This window comes from Enhydra lutris, unplaced genomic scaffold (assembly GCF_002288905.1).
Source record: "Enhydra lutris kenyoni isolate GAN:26980312 unplaced genomic scaffold, ASM228890v2 scaffoldscaffold1, whole genome shotgun sequence".
In the NCBI taxonomy this organism is placed as follows: Eukaryota; Metazoa; Chordata; class Mammalia; order Carnivora; family Mustelidae; genus Enhydra; species Enhydra lutris.
This window is the reverse complement of record NW_019154085.1, coordinates 12,875,923-12,890,205: the sequence shown is the minus strand read 5'-3', so window position 1 is coordinate 12,890,205 and position 14,283 is coordinate 12,875,923. Positions and strand designations below refer to the sequence as shown.

The window sequence follows — 14,283 nt, the reverse complement described above, 5'->3', positions numbered from 1 at the left end:
AGAATTCTGTGTGGGTGTTTGGTTTGGGAATCATAAGGATGAGAAGGACAATTACTCAATGCTTACACAGTAGAGACATCTGAACAAATAACATATACCTACTATTAGGTATTGACATGGAATATATAGAAATAAACAAATGAAAGAAGACTGACCTCTAACCTAAGTGTAAGGATGGACTTTATTTTTTAAAAAAAGTCTTTTGAGGACTACAAATTACAAAGTAAAAGCAGATCACTATGTAGAAACCTAGTGAATACATTTTGCCTGTGCATGAAAACTTTATCAAAATTATTCATTTAACAATATTACCCCATTCACAATGGTCTGTTATAATGCTCTTCTTCATAAGGTTATATATTACACGTTATTCCCTCAAGATGAACTTTTAAACACCAAATTCTTGGCTCATGAGAATGGCACCTTTGAAAGGGGCAATTTCCATTCAGTCTCTGGTGGCATTATTCCAAGTTAGTTTCTTTCATCGAGAAAAAAAAAAAAACCTCTCAAAATATTCACTTTTAACATGAAGTTTCTGGTCGTATTTTGTTTTCTAATGACTATAAATATATATATATATATACACACACACACACACACACATATATGTGTGTATATATATATATAAAATATATATATATATATAATATATATATGGGTAGCAGCAAGAAAAGAAAAATGGAAGTTAAAAGGCAGCCACTAAAATAAATGGATCAATTGTACAAGAGAGATATTTGGCTCATGACAATTTAAAAAGATGGCAGCGTGGTATGTTAACAGCCTGCCGCTCGAGCTGTAAGCATGTTACGAGAATGAAGCTGACCCAGTGTGGTCACATGGGAATGTATGGCCATTACACTTCATTCTTTACAACAAATACTTCAAGCCAAGAGGAAATGAGTTACACTTAAGAGTCTCAATTAGAACACGCTGACCACTTAACATTTAACAACTCACTGGGTTTAGTATAGTCATTTCCCTTACTCACACTATTTTTTTTTTTTTTTTCAAGAAGTAATCTCTATACCCAGTGTGGGGCTCAAACTCATGACCCTGAAATCAAGAGTCAAATGCTCTACCGACTTGAGCCAGCTAGGCGCCCCTAACTCACATTCTTTTGGGTCCTTTCCAAAATTTCAAACGAAGTGCACGATAAGTGTAAAATACTTTAAATGACAAGATTTTAGTTAGGTACATTTGAAAATGGGTGTAATGAGAAGAATATCCCTCTGTTTTTCAGGGAAAGATACAAACTGAATGCAGAAGTTTCTCAATGGGAAGAAGCTCAACTTTTCTTCTTCCCACCGCCTCTGCCATATAAAATTTCCCAAAGAACTCACTTTTAAGCTTGTTCTCTATGGCTTTACTAAAGAATGAAAACCAGAGAGCAAACAACTGAGTTCAAGGACATCCAGGGTTAAAAATTTAAGAAAATATCAACATGCAAGCAATGGTCCAAATACTCAAGATTCATGTTAATGAATTCAATTATTGTATAGGAGATTTTCACTGCTGAGCAGGGCTTTGGGCATACCAAATTATCACACAAATCATTGCCTTTTGAGACTTTGGATACTTTTACAGTTTAATTTGCAAACAGAATATTTATAACAAATTATTTTTAACCAAATCATATCTTGAAAACTGTTTATATAGAAAACCCAGGGAATAAAGTGAATTGTTCATTGTGGAAGGCCTTAAATTACATTATTACAGTAGAAAATACAGGAGGTAGAAGATAACTGAAAAGACTAATGCAACATTAGATTCAAATCTATAGCTCCTGTAGCTACTCAAAACATGGTTTTAGAAACTAAACCCAACATTTCCAGTAACCATAGAAACAGTTAAAATAAAATTTGCCATGAAAGCCCTTATATCATGCTTGATATAGGGAGGTAGGAAGATGTAAGAACCAGGACACATGAGACATGAAATTTTATCTACAACTCCTGTTTGCTTTACTGAGGATGTAGTTTCAAAATTCAGTCACCTTCTTCAGCTTCAGACTCAGATTCTAGAAAAGGGGAAAAATGCAGTCAAGCATTATATAAATATCAGAAAGCAAAAAGTTCCCATTTATTAACTTTGAAGCTCTTTATTATAATTAAGTAATTTTATTAATAACCACCTACTTAAAAGGGGGATATTCAAAAACCTTCATTTGTAAATCTAGTATTTATTAAGTCGTCTCAAATTTTTCAATTTTCCTTCGAATACGTATGTTAGTATATTGGCCAAGCCATCAAAATACTTTAGTATTTCAAGTCAAGTTCTCCCCACCTGCCTTAAAGCAAGTGGGTATTAGTAGGTCTGTCACGAATGAACAAAAATCTATACTCGAGGTACAGAATGGTTATCTCAATGAAAAAAGGTAGTTACGTTCTACGACTGCTTTAAAACTAGTTCTCGGGCTTTACCACGCAAACTGTGCCAAAGACAAGACTTACCTTCTTCAGCATTTTTGAGCCACTCTACAAACTTTTTCATTTGCTCAAGGAAGACACTCTTCCCCTTTGCAACATGCGCATCTTTATACCACTTCAGAATGGGCTCCTCACTCAGGACTTCAGCTACAAAGAGAGCGATCATTACATCCGGGGCTTTTCAGGCAGAGTCAGAGGCACCTAAAGCGGAACTGCCTGCCTGGCAAAACTGAGCCTACTCAAAGGTATCGATAATTACCATATTTGAAACGCTCAACTGGTTTCTTCAATTCTGTAAGGACAGCCCTCCATTACGAAAAGCTTTATCAACTTGTTGCCAACGTATGACCAGCAACTAGGAAACACTTACTGAACCAGTGATTCTCCCAACCGAAGGCAACTTACAGCCCCCTTCGCTGGGACATCTGACAATGTTTAGAGACATTCTTGGTTGTTACAGCAGGGAGAGATGCTACTCACCACTCTACAATGCACAGGATTGTTACCAACTAGAGTTAAATGGCCCAAAATACCAACAGTACCAAGGCTGAGAAACCTTGTGATAAATGATTAGGGGTATCTGAAGGATGACATTAAATTTTTAATGTGTGACAATGGTACTGTGGTCTTACTAAAAACAAAAATAAGTCCATGTACTTTACAAACCCATACTGAAAAATTAATTAAATAAAGATTTCTAGAATTTATTTATAAATAATTAAGAGTGGGAGGCGGATGTAAATGGGGACATACTTTCAAGAAACCTAACTGTAAGCTATATATAGAAACCTAACTATAACCAGAGCCTGAATACTTGGGAATTCATCACCCTACTCTTTCTTAAGAGCAAAAAATTCTGGGGATGGGGATACAGATCTCTAAGTTTAGAATATACGAACCAACAAAATCATTTATGAAAAACAGGGCATGGAAATAATACATGTGCATGCAAACCACACTTACTGGGGTCAAAGTGGTCTGATTTATGCAGAACTGAAGAAAACATTATTAACAACCATGTAAATATTGCAATGGACTCTCTCTCAACAAAGTGCTTATTTTTATTACCACTTTAGACCAGTTTTCTGAAATAGGATCACAGAAATGGAATAATAACTAAACAGAAGGTTTTATAATCTTTACAGTCTTGAAGGACAAGTAAAAGTCTACAATGGGTAATGGGGTTGTATGATGGGAAGTCAACTTGTCACAGGCCAAAGACTACAGAAATGTAACAAGTGTGTCTGGGGAAGAGAACTGATAGAGAATGGGAGGTGAAGTTTGAGGATACATCAAGACAATTTTAGGTTTTAACTTAGTTAAGGTTTAGAGATGTTTTGATATATAAGTGGACTAAAAAGCACCCAATTCAATTAGAGACAATTTTGTCCCATGATTAAAGTAAAATATTTTATGGAATTGATGTTCAGAGAACTCCTCACTGGAATTATTAGCAGTATTCTAGGATTCTTTTTTTTTTTTTTTAAGATTTTATGGGGGGGGTGGTGGTTTAGAGGGAGACAGAGAAGCAGATTCCCTGCTGAGTGTGGAGCCCCATGGGGGCTCAATCCCAGGACCCTGAGATCATGACCTGAGCTAATTTAGACACTTAACTGTGTGAGCGAGCCACCCACGCACCCCTAGGATTTCTATCACCAAATTCAAATTTCAAATTACCTTTATAAAAAAGCACCACTATTTTCTGGAAGGCTTTCATGAAATGAATGTTGTCATAGCAGTACTCCTGAATCTTCAGTAACAGAGTCAGCTCAGACTGACCTTGAGTAGTAAAGGCAGCAAGTAGAGGGCTGTATTGCTTTTAAAGGGAAAGGAGAAAAAGTTTTGCCAGTTATAACAATGACCCTCCATTTCAAAATTCCTAAGATACAGAACAGATCTTTTAAAATCACTGTGAATTATATTCTACGTTGTGCAAACTAAAACAAGCAAGCAAATAAAACAAAGCAGCAGCTACAAAGTGTCTAAGTCAAATACGCAGTATCGCACCAGGGCTTCCAGACAACTGTCAATACAATGTTAGTAATTTAGAGGATAAAACAGGAGGGCTCTTATTTTCCAATACTCCCATAAAAGCAAACACCAAATTGCAGGTATATGCTATTTTTAAACGTGTATTTGTTTTTAACTCGTGAACCAAAGAAAGTTGAAGTCAGACTTTTTTTAAAAGATCATCAATAGTTTGTAACTACCATGAATAGTTATTTGTCTATTCGCTGGTGTTCATCCCCAGGAGCCACAGGATGGGATACATTCTCTAAGTACAGTAACAGCTCACGTGTCCCCACTTTCAAAAGAGCAGAGTAATGTTCTGAAATGGCATAGTTCTGATACCTTCAAGTGCTTGATGGCTTGCTCTGCTACAAGCTCTTCCTTTTTGTTCCATTCCACGGTGCTCATGACGCTGGACCAGACTATCCCAATGACAACGGGTTCTGGGATGTTGTTTTTTTTCATCTCCTCCTTGACATACAAAATTATCTGCAAAAAGAATTCAAATTTAGTAAAAGGAATCAATTTTGGTATGTACACTCCATACATCAAACGCAGACCTTTTACAAAAACATAGAAACACCTTTCTGTGCAACTGGCAATGACTACATGTGTACCACACGTAAGCAGAGACCTTTCGGAACTGGGAGGGATGGACCTCTAGTCCAAACCTTCATTTACACACAAGCGAACTAGCTAGGAAAGGACAGAGATGGAAATAGATGATTTATCCACTGCTTTGCACCCCACAAAATCCCCAAGCATTGTAATTTCTGGGCACCAGTAAAGCACTAAATATGAAAAAGACTGATGAGAAGCCCCAGCAGAACATTCTAGAGCTATTAATGAAAACCCACTGTGGTGAAATACTTGAAAACTTCTCAAGTGAATAAACGTTTTCTCTGCCAGAAAGAAATCATTAAGATGGTTTAAACAAAAATATCTTACATCCTTAAATGGGTCACCACGGGACATCTGTTCTTGAAGCTCTTTCTGGAGTTCCTTTCGAGCTCCTATGGTTTGCTGATTCCGAACATATTCTGAAAGTTCTTTCAAGCCTGCCTCTGTAAAGTACTTTGTGAAGTGTTCAACGCTCTGTTTATTGGCAGGAAAAAGTTCCTGAAAGGAGAATTTAATCGGGTTAAATGATCTTTAATCCTATCAAGAAAAACACCTCCTCTTTTCACAGATTAGAAACTAAAGTTCCCCCATCACACTTTAAGTGTCGCGAAGAATGGAAGCACAAAGCAAACTACAAACCATCAGTCTGTTATCCATGCTCACTTTCCGAAGACTTGCAGCCACTGCATTGATATCTTTTTCATTTATCCATGATTTAAAGAGTTTTACAGCAAAAGCTGCTGAAACCCCTGTAGAACAAAAGAGCTTACTTAATAGATAAATGGATTTCACCCGGTCTATCCCCTTATTTTCAAGGGGCATAGAATTACTCACTTTCTCCCTAAACTTCTTTCTACCACTAAACTGCTTAGCATTTCACTCCAATTTCTCTTCTATAATTTGCTAGTTATGTATTTTTAGTTATTAACATTGCTTTTGAAATGTATAAAATGACAGTAATAGTACTGACACTTGACAACGTGTCTTATTAAGTACCTAGCTGTCTAGTTTTAAAGCTAGTTTTTGGGGCGCCTGGGTGGCTCTGTTGTTAAGCATCAGCCTTCAGCTCAGGTCATGATCCCAGGGTCCTGGGATCCAGCCCTGCACTGGGATCCCTGCTTGGCAGGAAGCCTGCTTCTCCCTCTCCCACTTCCCCTGTCTCTCTGTCAAATAAATAAATAAAACCTTAAAACAAAAAACAAAACAAAACAAAAACCTAAAAAAATGTAAAAAGTTAGTTTTTTAGCCATAAAGAATTATTTAACTATGAAAATGACAAAGGGACCTTATTTCCTTTTTTGGCTCAACATATCCCCCAACTGGAATTAATCTTTCTGGGTTTCCCTGGCATTTCTCTTTTTAGGTTATAACCACATTTTGTCTGAGCTTTGGATATTTGCTGTATGCCTAAAGAGAGCCAAAGGTATATATGAAATATCATCTAATGAATTTTGTTCATAATTCATTTAAGGATAGTTAAGAAAACTAACACAATTACACAAGTCATATCTACATAAACTATATTCTAGCTTTTGTGTTAGTTCACATCTTTCATGATCTTATCCCCACCCACAGCTAACCAAAGACAACTCTTTACTAAGAGGTCATTACCTTCTTTAACCAAATTCTCGTTATAAAGGCTATTAAGAATGGATGCATTAAGTGTTCCATTAGCCAGAAGAACACCAGTCAACATAGCCAGCTTGTTCCTCTCCGACTCTGAAAAACCCTTTAAGAACAGCAGCAACTATAAAAGTAAATAATTAAAAGTTAAAAAGAGCAACTGCATTACATAAAGAGAAGCAGTAAGGCAAACTATATTGGTTAAGAAAGTGTGGGCTCTGGGGTCTGACCGTCCAAATTTTTATTTCAGTTGTTTGCCGAGTGATCCTGGGCAAATTACTTAACCTCCGTGCCTCAGTTTCCTCCTAAGTAAATGTGGATAATAAAACTTGCCTGACAAGATTTTTGTATTAAATGAGTTAATAATTACAACACTGCCTGATACGTGATAAATGTTACTATTAATGTTACTAGATTCTTTGGTCCGCCTATACACAGAATACCCAAGACTCCAACAGCAAGTATGTTAAAATTTCTTTCTCAATATGCTTAGCTCTGATCCTCTGTCCCCTATCTTGACCAGACCTCATTTTGACTTTTAGCCTTTTGTCACTTGTTTGTGGACACCAAGCTAAGAAACTGTGTATAACAAATTGAACTAAATGATACACCCCAAACCACCTTTCAGGCCACATAAATAGCTAATCATTTCAAATCTGTGGCAGAATTAAGATACAATGTTCTCCTCTTTGACCTCAACCTTTTGTTCCCACAAAGCATACTGTTCTTCATACCTTTTTTACTTCATCTTCAAAACCTTTCTCCAGGTATTTGTAGCGCCTGATTAACTTGTTAAAAACCTATGAAGAAAGGAATTTAATAATTTCATAACTATAGTTGCCAGATTCCTAAAAGATCTGAGTATCTCTCAGTATCTTTAGAACATCAAAGAAAACCTTCTGCTGGATACGAGTTTATAAACTGTGTAAGCCAGCTTAGGAAGAGTCTGTCAATTCCCAAACCCTACAGTATATGATCTAACACTTAAGGCACCCCACAACAGATTTTTATTGCCAAATGTTAAAGCAAGGACTAATTATTGCTCAAATACAAGTCATTTACCCATTTGTAGAATATTAATAGAGTAAGAGCACAGATATAGTTTTACTTTCCTAATGTACGATACCTTCAAATGAAATTTTGATTGGTAAGCTAATCTGCCTATAACCTATTCATCTTTAAGAAGTTATACGCAGGGGTGCCTGGGTGGCTTAGTCAGTTAAGTGTCTGACTTTGGCTCAGGTCATGATCTCAGGGTCCTGGGACCAAGCCCCTGCTTGCCCTTTACCCCTCCCTGTTTGTACACTCTCTCTCAAATAAATAAAATCCTTAAAAAAAAAAAAAAGTTATATGTAGAATAATTCTATGATTGAAATCATGAAAGGGAAATGATTTTCCTTTTCAGCTTGAGGTTTTTCTTAAAAAATGGATTAATTCCAAAGGGACAAGTAGGAAAATAACTAATTCAATCTTTTCTGCTTTGTTTTCCTTAACACATTTCATTACATTGCACCAAAAAGTATCTCTAAATCTTCAGTTCAAATTCCTTCAACCTTCTACTTGCAACCTCTTCAAAGTAGACTCTTCCGATTCAGATGGATAGTAGCTAACCAAAATAAATAAAGTCTCATTTACCTGAGCAAATGCTTGCATGGTCTCTAGGTCTTCTTGTGCTGCGAACACACAGACATCTGTGCGCATCATGTCATCTGCCAGTGTACCACCTGGGGCTGAGGTATATTTACAAAAAATTTGCAGTGACCTTCATTTAAAATTAGTAATTGTTTCCATCTTACTTTCTGGAAGGATTCCCATTATAAAATAAAATGATAAAAATTCTAAAAGATGATCTGGAAGCTAAGTCAGAATCTCAGTAGGAGTATGACTAGTTGGTTCAAGATGTGTGAATAAAGTGAAACAATTTAAGGGAATAACCCCCTTCAGCAACCCAAATAAACTCGGTGTATTAATAACTCAAATAAAGCTGTATTAATAACCACTCAGCAGTATCAAGTCTGTCACACAAGTGGAGATGCTGAGTTGGGTTTTGATAACGTGACTTTTCATTAAGAAAACCATCCTGTAAGTTGCCGAAGAGGCTGGGCAGTAAAAACTTACAAGTTAGAGACTTTATATTTTACATACGTTTATATGTATTTACAGATAAAGTGATTATCTGATACATACTTAGAAATATGGGGAGAGGGATGAAGTCAGTGGGGACACAGCCAGATCAGACTGTTAACCATTATGGAAGTTGGGTAACCGACAAGACGTTTGTTTTACTATTCTCTCTAGGGTATCTTCAAAAATTTCCTTAGTGAAGGTTTTAAAAAGAATTTTAAAAGCAGGCTTATTGGTAGTATTGTAAATAGAAAATGGGTATTTCTTACCTTAAACTGGTAACGCAGTGGAAGAAATTCTCACTGGACTAGGCATTAGAACATATGAATGCATGTTCCTCGGTTCTACCATGGGTAATTATTCGACTGCATGTAAGTCACTGAAACCTCTCTAAGCCTCCACCCTGAGTTCTGATTCTATCAGCCTGGCTGTGAGGGGCAACACGGTTACCACTATGAAAACATTCTGAAATATTTTAAAGAGCTATGGAAAGGAAACTGCCACCATCATTTGAAGATATCTAGCTAAATGACACATTCTTTTAAGATTCCCTGAGCGCTGAGCGTGGAGGGAGAAGTTAGAAGTTAGAAGTTGCTGCGCAACAGGAATACACTGTGAGCCACACGATGTCATTTCGTATTGCGAAGGAACTTTATTAAAACTTAAAATAGGGGCGCCTGGGTGGCTCAGTGGGTTAAAGCCTCTGCCTTCAGCTCAGGTCATGATCTCAGAGTCCTGGGATCAAGCCCCACATCGGGCTCTCTGCTCAGCAGGGAGCCTGCTTCCTCCTCTCTCTCTGCCTGCCTCTCTGCCTACTTGTGATCTCTGTCAAATAAATAAATAAAATCTTAAAAAACAACAACAACAACTTAAAATAGTGTAATTTTAGTATACTCTAACCCAACATATCAAAAACACTGATTTTAACATTTCAGTATTCAAATTATTATTAAGAGGTCTTACATTCTTTTTTCTATTAAGTCTTTAAAATCCAATGTGTATGTGACAGCACCTCTCAATTTAGATCAGCTACATCCCACGTGACGGAGAGCCACATGTGGGTAGCGGCTAATGTATTTAGGAGTGCAGTAGTCCACAGGTATACAGAAGTTGTATTTCATAAGACAGAAGAGGTAAGGGTTTCTCTACTAACTGAGAATGTTCAAACACAAGCATGAAGAATTTATTGACTGGGAATGTAAGTAAGGACATAGGTATCAGAAAAGTCATCCCCAAATATTAAGGTTTTGTAACAGATTTTAACTATAAAGCTAGAGATAATTTGCTAAGTTACTATGATAAGGGAGGAAAAAAATGGAAAACTCTTGAGGTAAAAGCCAAAAAGCCACCCCAATTTGAGGACTGTCAAACAGCTCATATTCTGAATTCCACATGATCTCTATACATTACACCTCCCACAAAACCCAGACACTTACCCAGCATTCCGCCAGCCACCAGAATGTCAAAGAGTGTTTCTGCATAACGACGGTAATCAAGCTTTGCTCCAGAAGCATCAAGAAACTTTGCTACTGCTTCCAAATCAGTACCAGTTTCAGTTAAGCCTTGAATAATACAGTCTTGAAACTGAGTAGGGTCAAACCTCTCTTTTTCATCTGGGGGGAAAACCCCACAACATTTAGTGTTAACAGGCTTACCAAAATGCCACAAAACCACCACCTTACGAAAGTGTAAGTCCTGAATAAATTAACCACATTTAGCACAATCTCATTGATTTCAACAGCTGTAAAACACCAACATAAGAAAAGACCTAAACATACACTCTCTGCAATGCAAGGCAGGGACTACCTAGTCACGAGAACTGCGTGGCTTTTCCCCCAGTATTTTTTCACATAGTCTCATAAATGATGAGTTATAAAACGAGCTAGTGTGCTCCTATAGCCAGGAGACAATTTCTACCTTAAATGCTCTCCTACTGCCTGTGGGCTTTTCTGAAATTTAGGACATCCTCTGAATTTCAGGTAAATTTTATTCTTCAGTTAAATTTTGTCCAAACACTGGAACTCTCCATTCTTTTCTCTAAGTGCCTGTAACACTTTCTATGTTGTTTTTTAAATCGTTCATTTGGTACTTAACAGTGCGTTACACACATACCCAGCCTTTACTAAGCTGCTACTACACACTTCATGACAGGGTTTGATCTCTCCATCTAGGTTAGATGCTATCTTAATTTTCACACAGCACTAGAGAAATCAACTCCTCCCTGTCTGCCCAGGACTTTTCTGTTTTAGCACTGAAAGCCTATGTCCTGGGAACTGTGTTCGGTCCCAGACAAATTCGGATGATGGTTCATGCAACCCAGAACCCCATCATCAAGAACTAGGGGGGCATGAGTGATCTCTATCTGGAACTGGGGAAGTGACAGCTCTTCCCAGTGCCAGTAACAATAAAATTACTTGATACTAAACATATTCTAAAGAACACAGACTTTCCCTCATCACTGCTGAATTGCTCTGGTTTCCGATTTCTGTTCCTCCTCTTGAGAAAATTTACCAGGTTAAATCTAAAAAATCTAAAATCTAAAAAAATCTGCAAAGACTAGCATCGAATCGTCTTCAGTCTCCCCACTACAAGAGGACAGTCTATCATCAGGGATTACAAGACTCTGTAATATACATCTCAAAGTGTCTGCTACCCAGGGTAAAGTAATACAATTTATAACCAGGAGCTGACCCAATTCTATTTCCTGTAAAATAAGGTCAATAGGTGTTTTTGAGCAGTAACACTGGAAGATTCGGGGGGAAAGTCTTAAGCACGATACAAAATATGCCCGTGACTACACCTCATTTAACTTTGTATCACTAGTATAGTGACTTGCTACAGAATTAAATATTAGCCTAACCACCCACGAATAGACAGAAGCAGTTAACATAACTCTACAATGTGAACTCTGTTCCATAGTTAACTTCCATGCATAAAGGTTTTTCTCTTACAAAGTTTCACAAAGTTTGGGAGGAATTAGCAATCACGATAGCTCTCCTTTCATTAGCTAACTTTTTCCCTCAAGCATAAGTCTGCTTGAATAAAATTTAGCTAGTGAAAATGCACTCCATACTTTAAAAAAAAAAACAAGTAGAAGAAAGAAATATACTTTAGCCTCGCAATAAAAAGACCACTCACTCATTCACTAACCTGCTAACCTAAAGATACGCATGCTGATACTAAAAAATAAAGGCTTAGAAAAACAGTAGAAATATTAAGGATATATTTGAAATGGCAGTCAACTACAAATTCAAGTTCCTTTCTGGTATTTTCTCTTAAAGTTCACTATTAAACCACTGCCTGCCAGAGAAACCAAGATATAAAAGTTATTCTGGAGATGTGAAGAGAGATATTAAAACACAAATATTTACCTCTTTTTCTGGTTTTAAAACGCTGGCCTGATAGCGTTGGCTTTTGCTGCTTTTGATTATTCATAAAAGACACCCTAGAAAAGAAAAATAAGGCCTTAAAAATATCACTGCCATTAACATTCATTTTAAAGATTTTATTTATTTATTTGACAGAGATCACAAGTAGGCAGAGAGGCAGACAGAGAGAGAGGAGGAAGCAGGCTCCCTGCTGAGCAGAGAGCCCGATGTGGGGCTCGATCCCAGGACTCTGAGATCATGACCTGAGCTGAAGGCAGAGGCTTGACCCACTGAGCCACCCAGGCGCCCCCATTAACATTCATTTTAAAACCAAAGCATCAAACCTTGGTCTAGTCACACATAAGTCAAATATTAACACAAACTCTCAGCCTGGCAATAGACCTGGGGGAAACAAAGAATTACCTTTGCCTGAATTAAATGTAACTTCAAAACCTGCATTTCTCCCTACAAGAAATCCTTTAAAGGTGGGATGTACACTTTTAAATGCCTTTACAGCACCATAGTGACTGGTGGCAAATCACCCATCATAAACATAATCGGTTTCCTCCTCATTCCTCTTTAAATTCCCCTATATTCCACTACTTCTCAGCACCACAGACGGCTAAAAGAGACCACCCCCAGAGTCAGGGGGTATACAAAAACGTGTACGTCAATTTCCAGACACCGGTCAAGAGGTGATTCCTTTCTACAGAGGGGTTTTTGAGCAGCAACCCCCTACCCAGTGGTGGCTGTGACTGCGGCGGCCGCCTGCACCAGCCCAGCCGGCAAAACGCCCCGAGAGCCGGCCTAGCCTCCCTGCCCGGTTCCCTGCGATCCAAGTCTCCTCCCCGGCACGTGTCTCCCCTCCACACCCTTCCTGCGCCCGCCGCTGGAACGCGACAACCCGCCCCCACGCAGGACCCCCTGGCCGCCGCGGGGTGCCGTAGGGGCTGGTCCCGGCCCGCAGCCCCTTCCCCACTGACCCAGTCGCCGGCGTTGGCGGCCGCCGCAACGAGCGGACCACAGGCGCCGAGGCGCTTCGCGCCGGGGGCCCCGCCGCCCCGTACATCCGCCCGCCCTCCAGCCAAAGCAGCGGCGGTGGAGGCGGCCGCAGAGGTGGTGGCGGCTCCTCCGCCCCGCCCGCCAGAACCCCCCACGCGTACATCACCCAACAGAGGCCGCAGCGGCTTTGTTACCCAGGCCGGGCGGCGCGGCCGGCGCGGCGGCGGGGGGGGGGGGCGGGGGGGCTGCCTCGGCCACTGCCTCGGTCTCCGGTGCCGCAGCGCACACCCGGGCTCCACGTTCCGGCCCGGACCGCAAGCCCTCGATCTTCCCGCCGAGGCGGCGGCGGTGACCCTCGAATCCAGGCCCCGGATCCCGCCTGGCCTCATGCGGCGGCCTCCGCTCGGGCCCATTCAAGCGGGGCCGCATCTGACCCGCCACCCCCTGTCCCCCTCCCCCGCCCTGTCCGACGACGAGGGGCCACAACCTCGGCCAGGGCCAAGCGGGCGTCGCGCCTCACCGAATTTAAGGCGAAGAGGAAAGAGCCAGAAATCCCCGATGTGGCGGCAACTGCGGCGGTGTCTCCTCTGCGACCGGAACTAACGCGAGGAGGAGGGAAGAGGTGTCACCCCCGCCCCGGCCGGCCTCCTATCGCGAGATTTCCGCCCCGGCGTCCTCCCCCGCGGCCCGCCGCGGCGCCGCCCGGAGCCTCCGCCGTCTCCATTCCGCGGGGCTCGGGGTGGGAAGTAGGAAAGGAGCCGGAGGAGAGTTCACCCGGCTTCTCTGTTTCTCTGCTGGGAGCCGGGTTTTCCGGAAATGTATCCCAGACTAGCCTGGCTTTCTCCCAACTCAGCTTCGTCCGGCCTCTCAGCACATGGAGGGGTTAGAAGAGCAGATACCCGCTCCCACCCCCTCCAGCCCTGAAGAAGTGGCACGTCCGCCCGGAGTCCCGCCGCGTAGACGCCCCCCCCGCCCCCCGCCGCCGCCACCCACCGAGCAGGAAGTCCGAGCCCGAGGGCTGGGTGCGCTGGGGCCCTCCTGGGGTGGTGGTTGAGCTGGGCCTGGGGCCGGTCTGCGGACCGCGGCTCTCGCCGGGGGTGCCGAGGCGG

The 14,283-nt window shown here is 40.8% G+C and overlaps 1 protein-coding gene across 2 annotated transcripts; it reads right to left on the bottom strand.

Annotated features, from left to right (window-relative positions):
* Positions 1-1,561: 1,561 nt before the first annotated feature.
* LOC111149382 (basic leucine zipper and W2 domains 1) lies at positions 1,562-13,804 on the bottom strand. Of its 2 annotated transcripts, none has more exons than XM_022506442.1 (12): positions 13,156-13,256; positions 12,176-12,249; positions 10,241-10,417; positions 8,316-8,410; positions 7,415-7,480; positions 6,669-6,804; positions 5,697-5,806; positions 5,385-5,555; positions 4,779-4,925; positions 4,104-4,242; positions 2,451-2,573; positions 1,562-2,017 (listed from the first exon to the last, which is right to left on the bottom strand). In XM_022506442.1, the coding sequence occupies exons 1-12, from the start codon at positions 13,239-13,241 to the stop codon at positions 1,986-1,988; spliced, it is 1,356 nt and encodes a 451-aa protein (XP_022362150.1). In that variant the 5' UTR covers positions 13,242-13,256; the 3' UTR covers positions 1,562-1,985. The 2 variants fall into 2 exon arrangements, with proteins under 2 accessions (XP_022362150.1, XP_022362240.1); XM_022506532.1 differs by lacking the exon at positions 13,156-13,256 and adding an exon at positions 13,695-13,804 and having other exon boundaries at positions 1,572-2,017.
* Between the last annotated feature and the right edge of the window lie 479 nt (positions 13,805-14,283).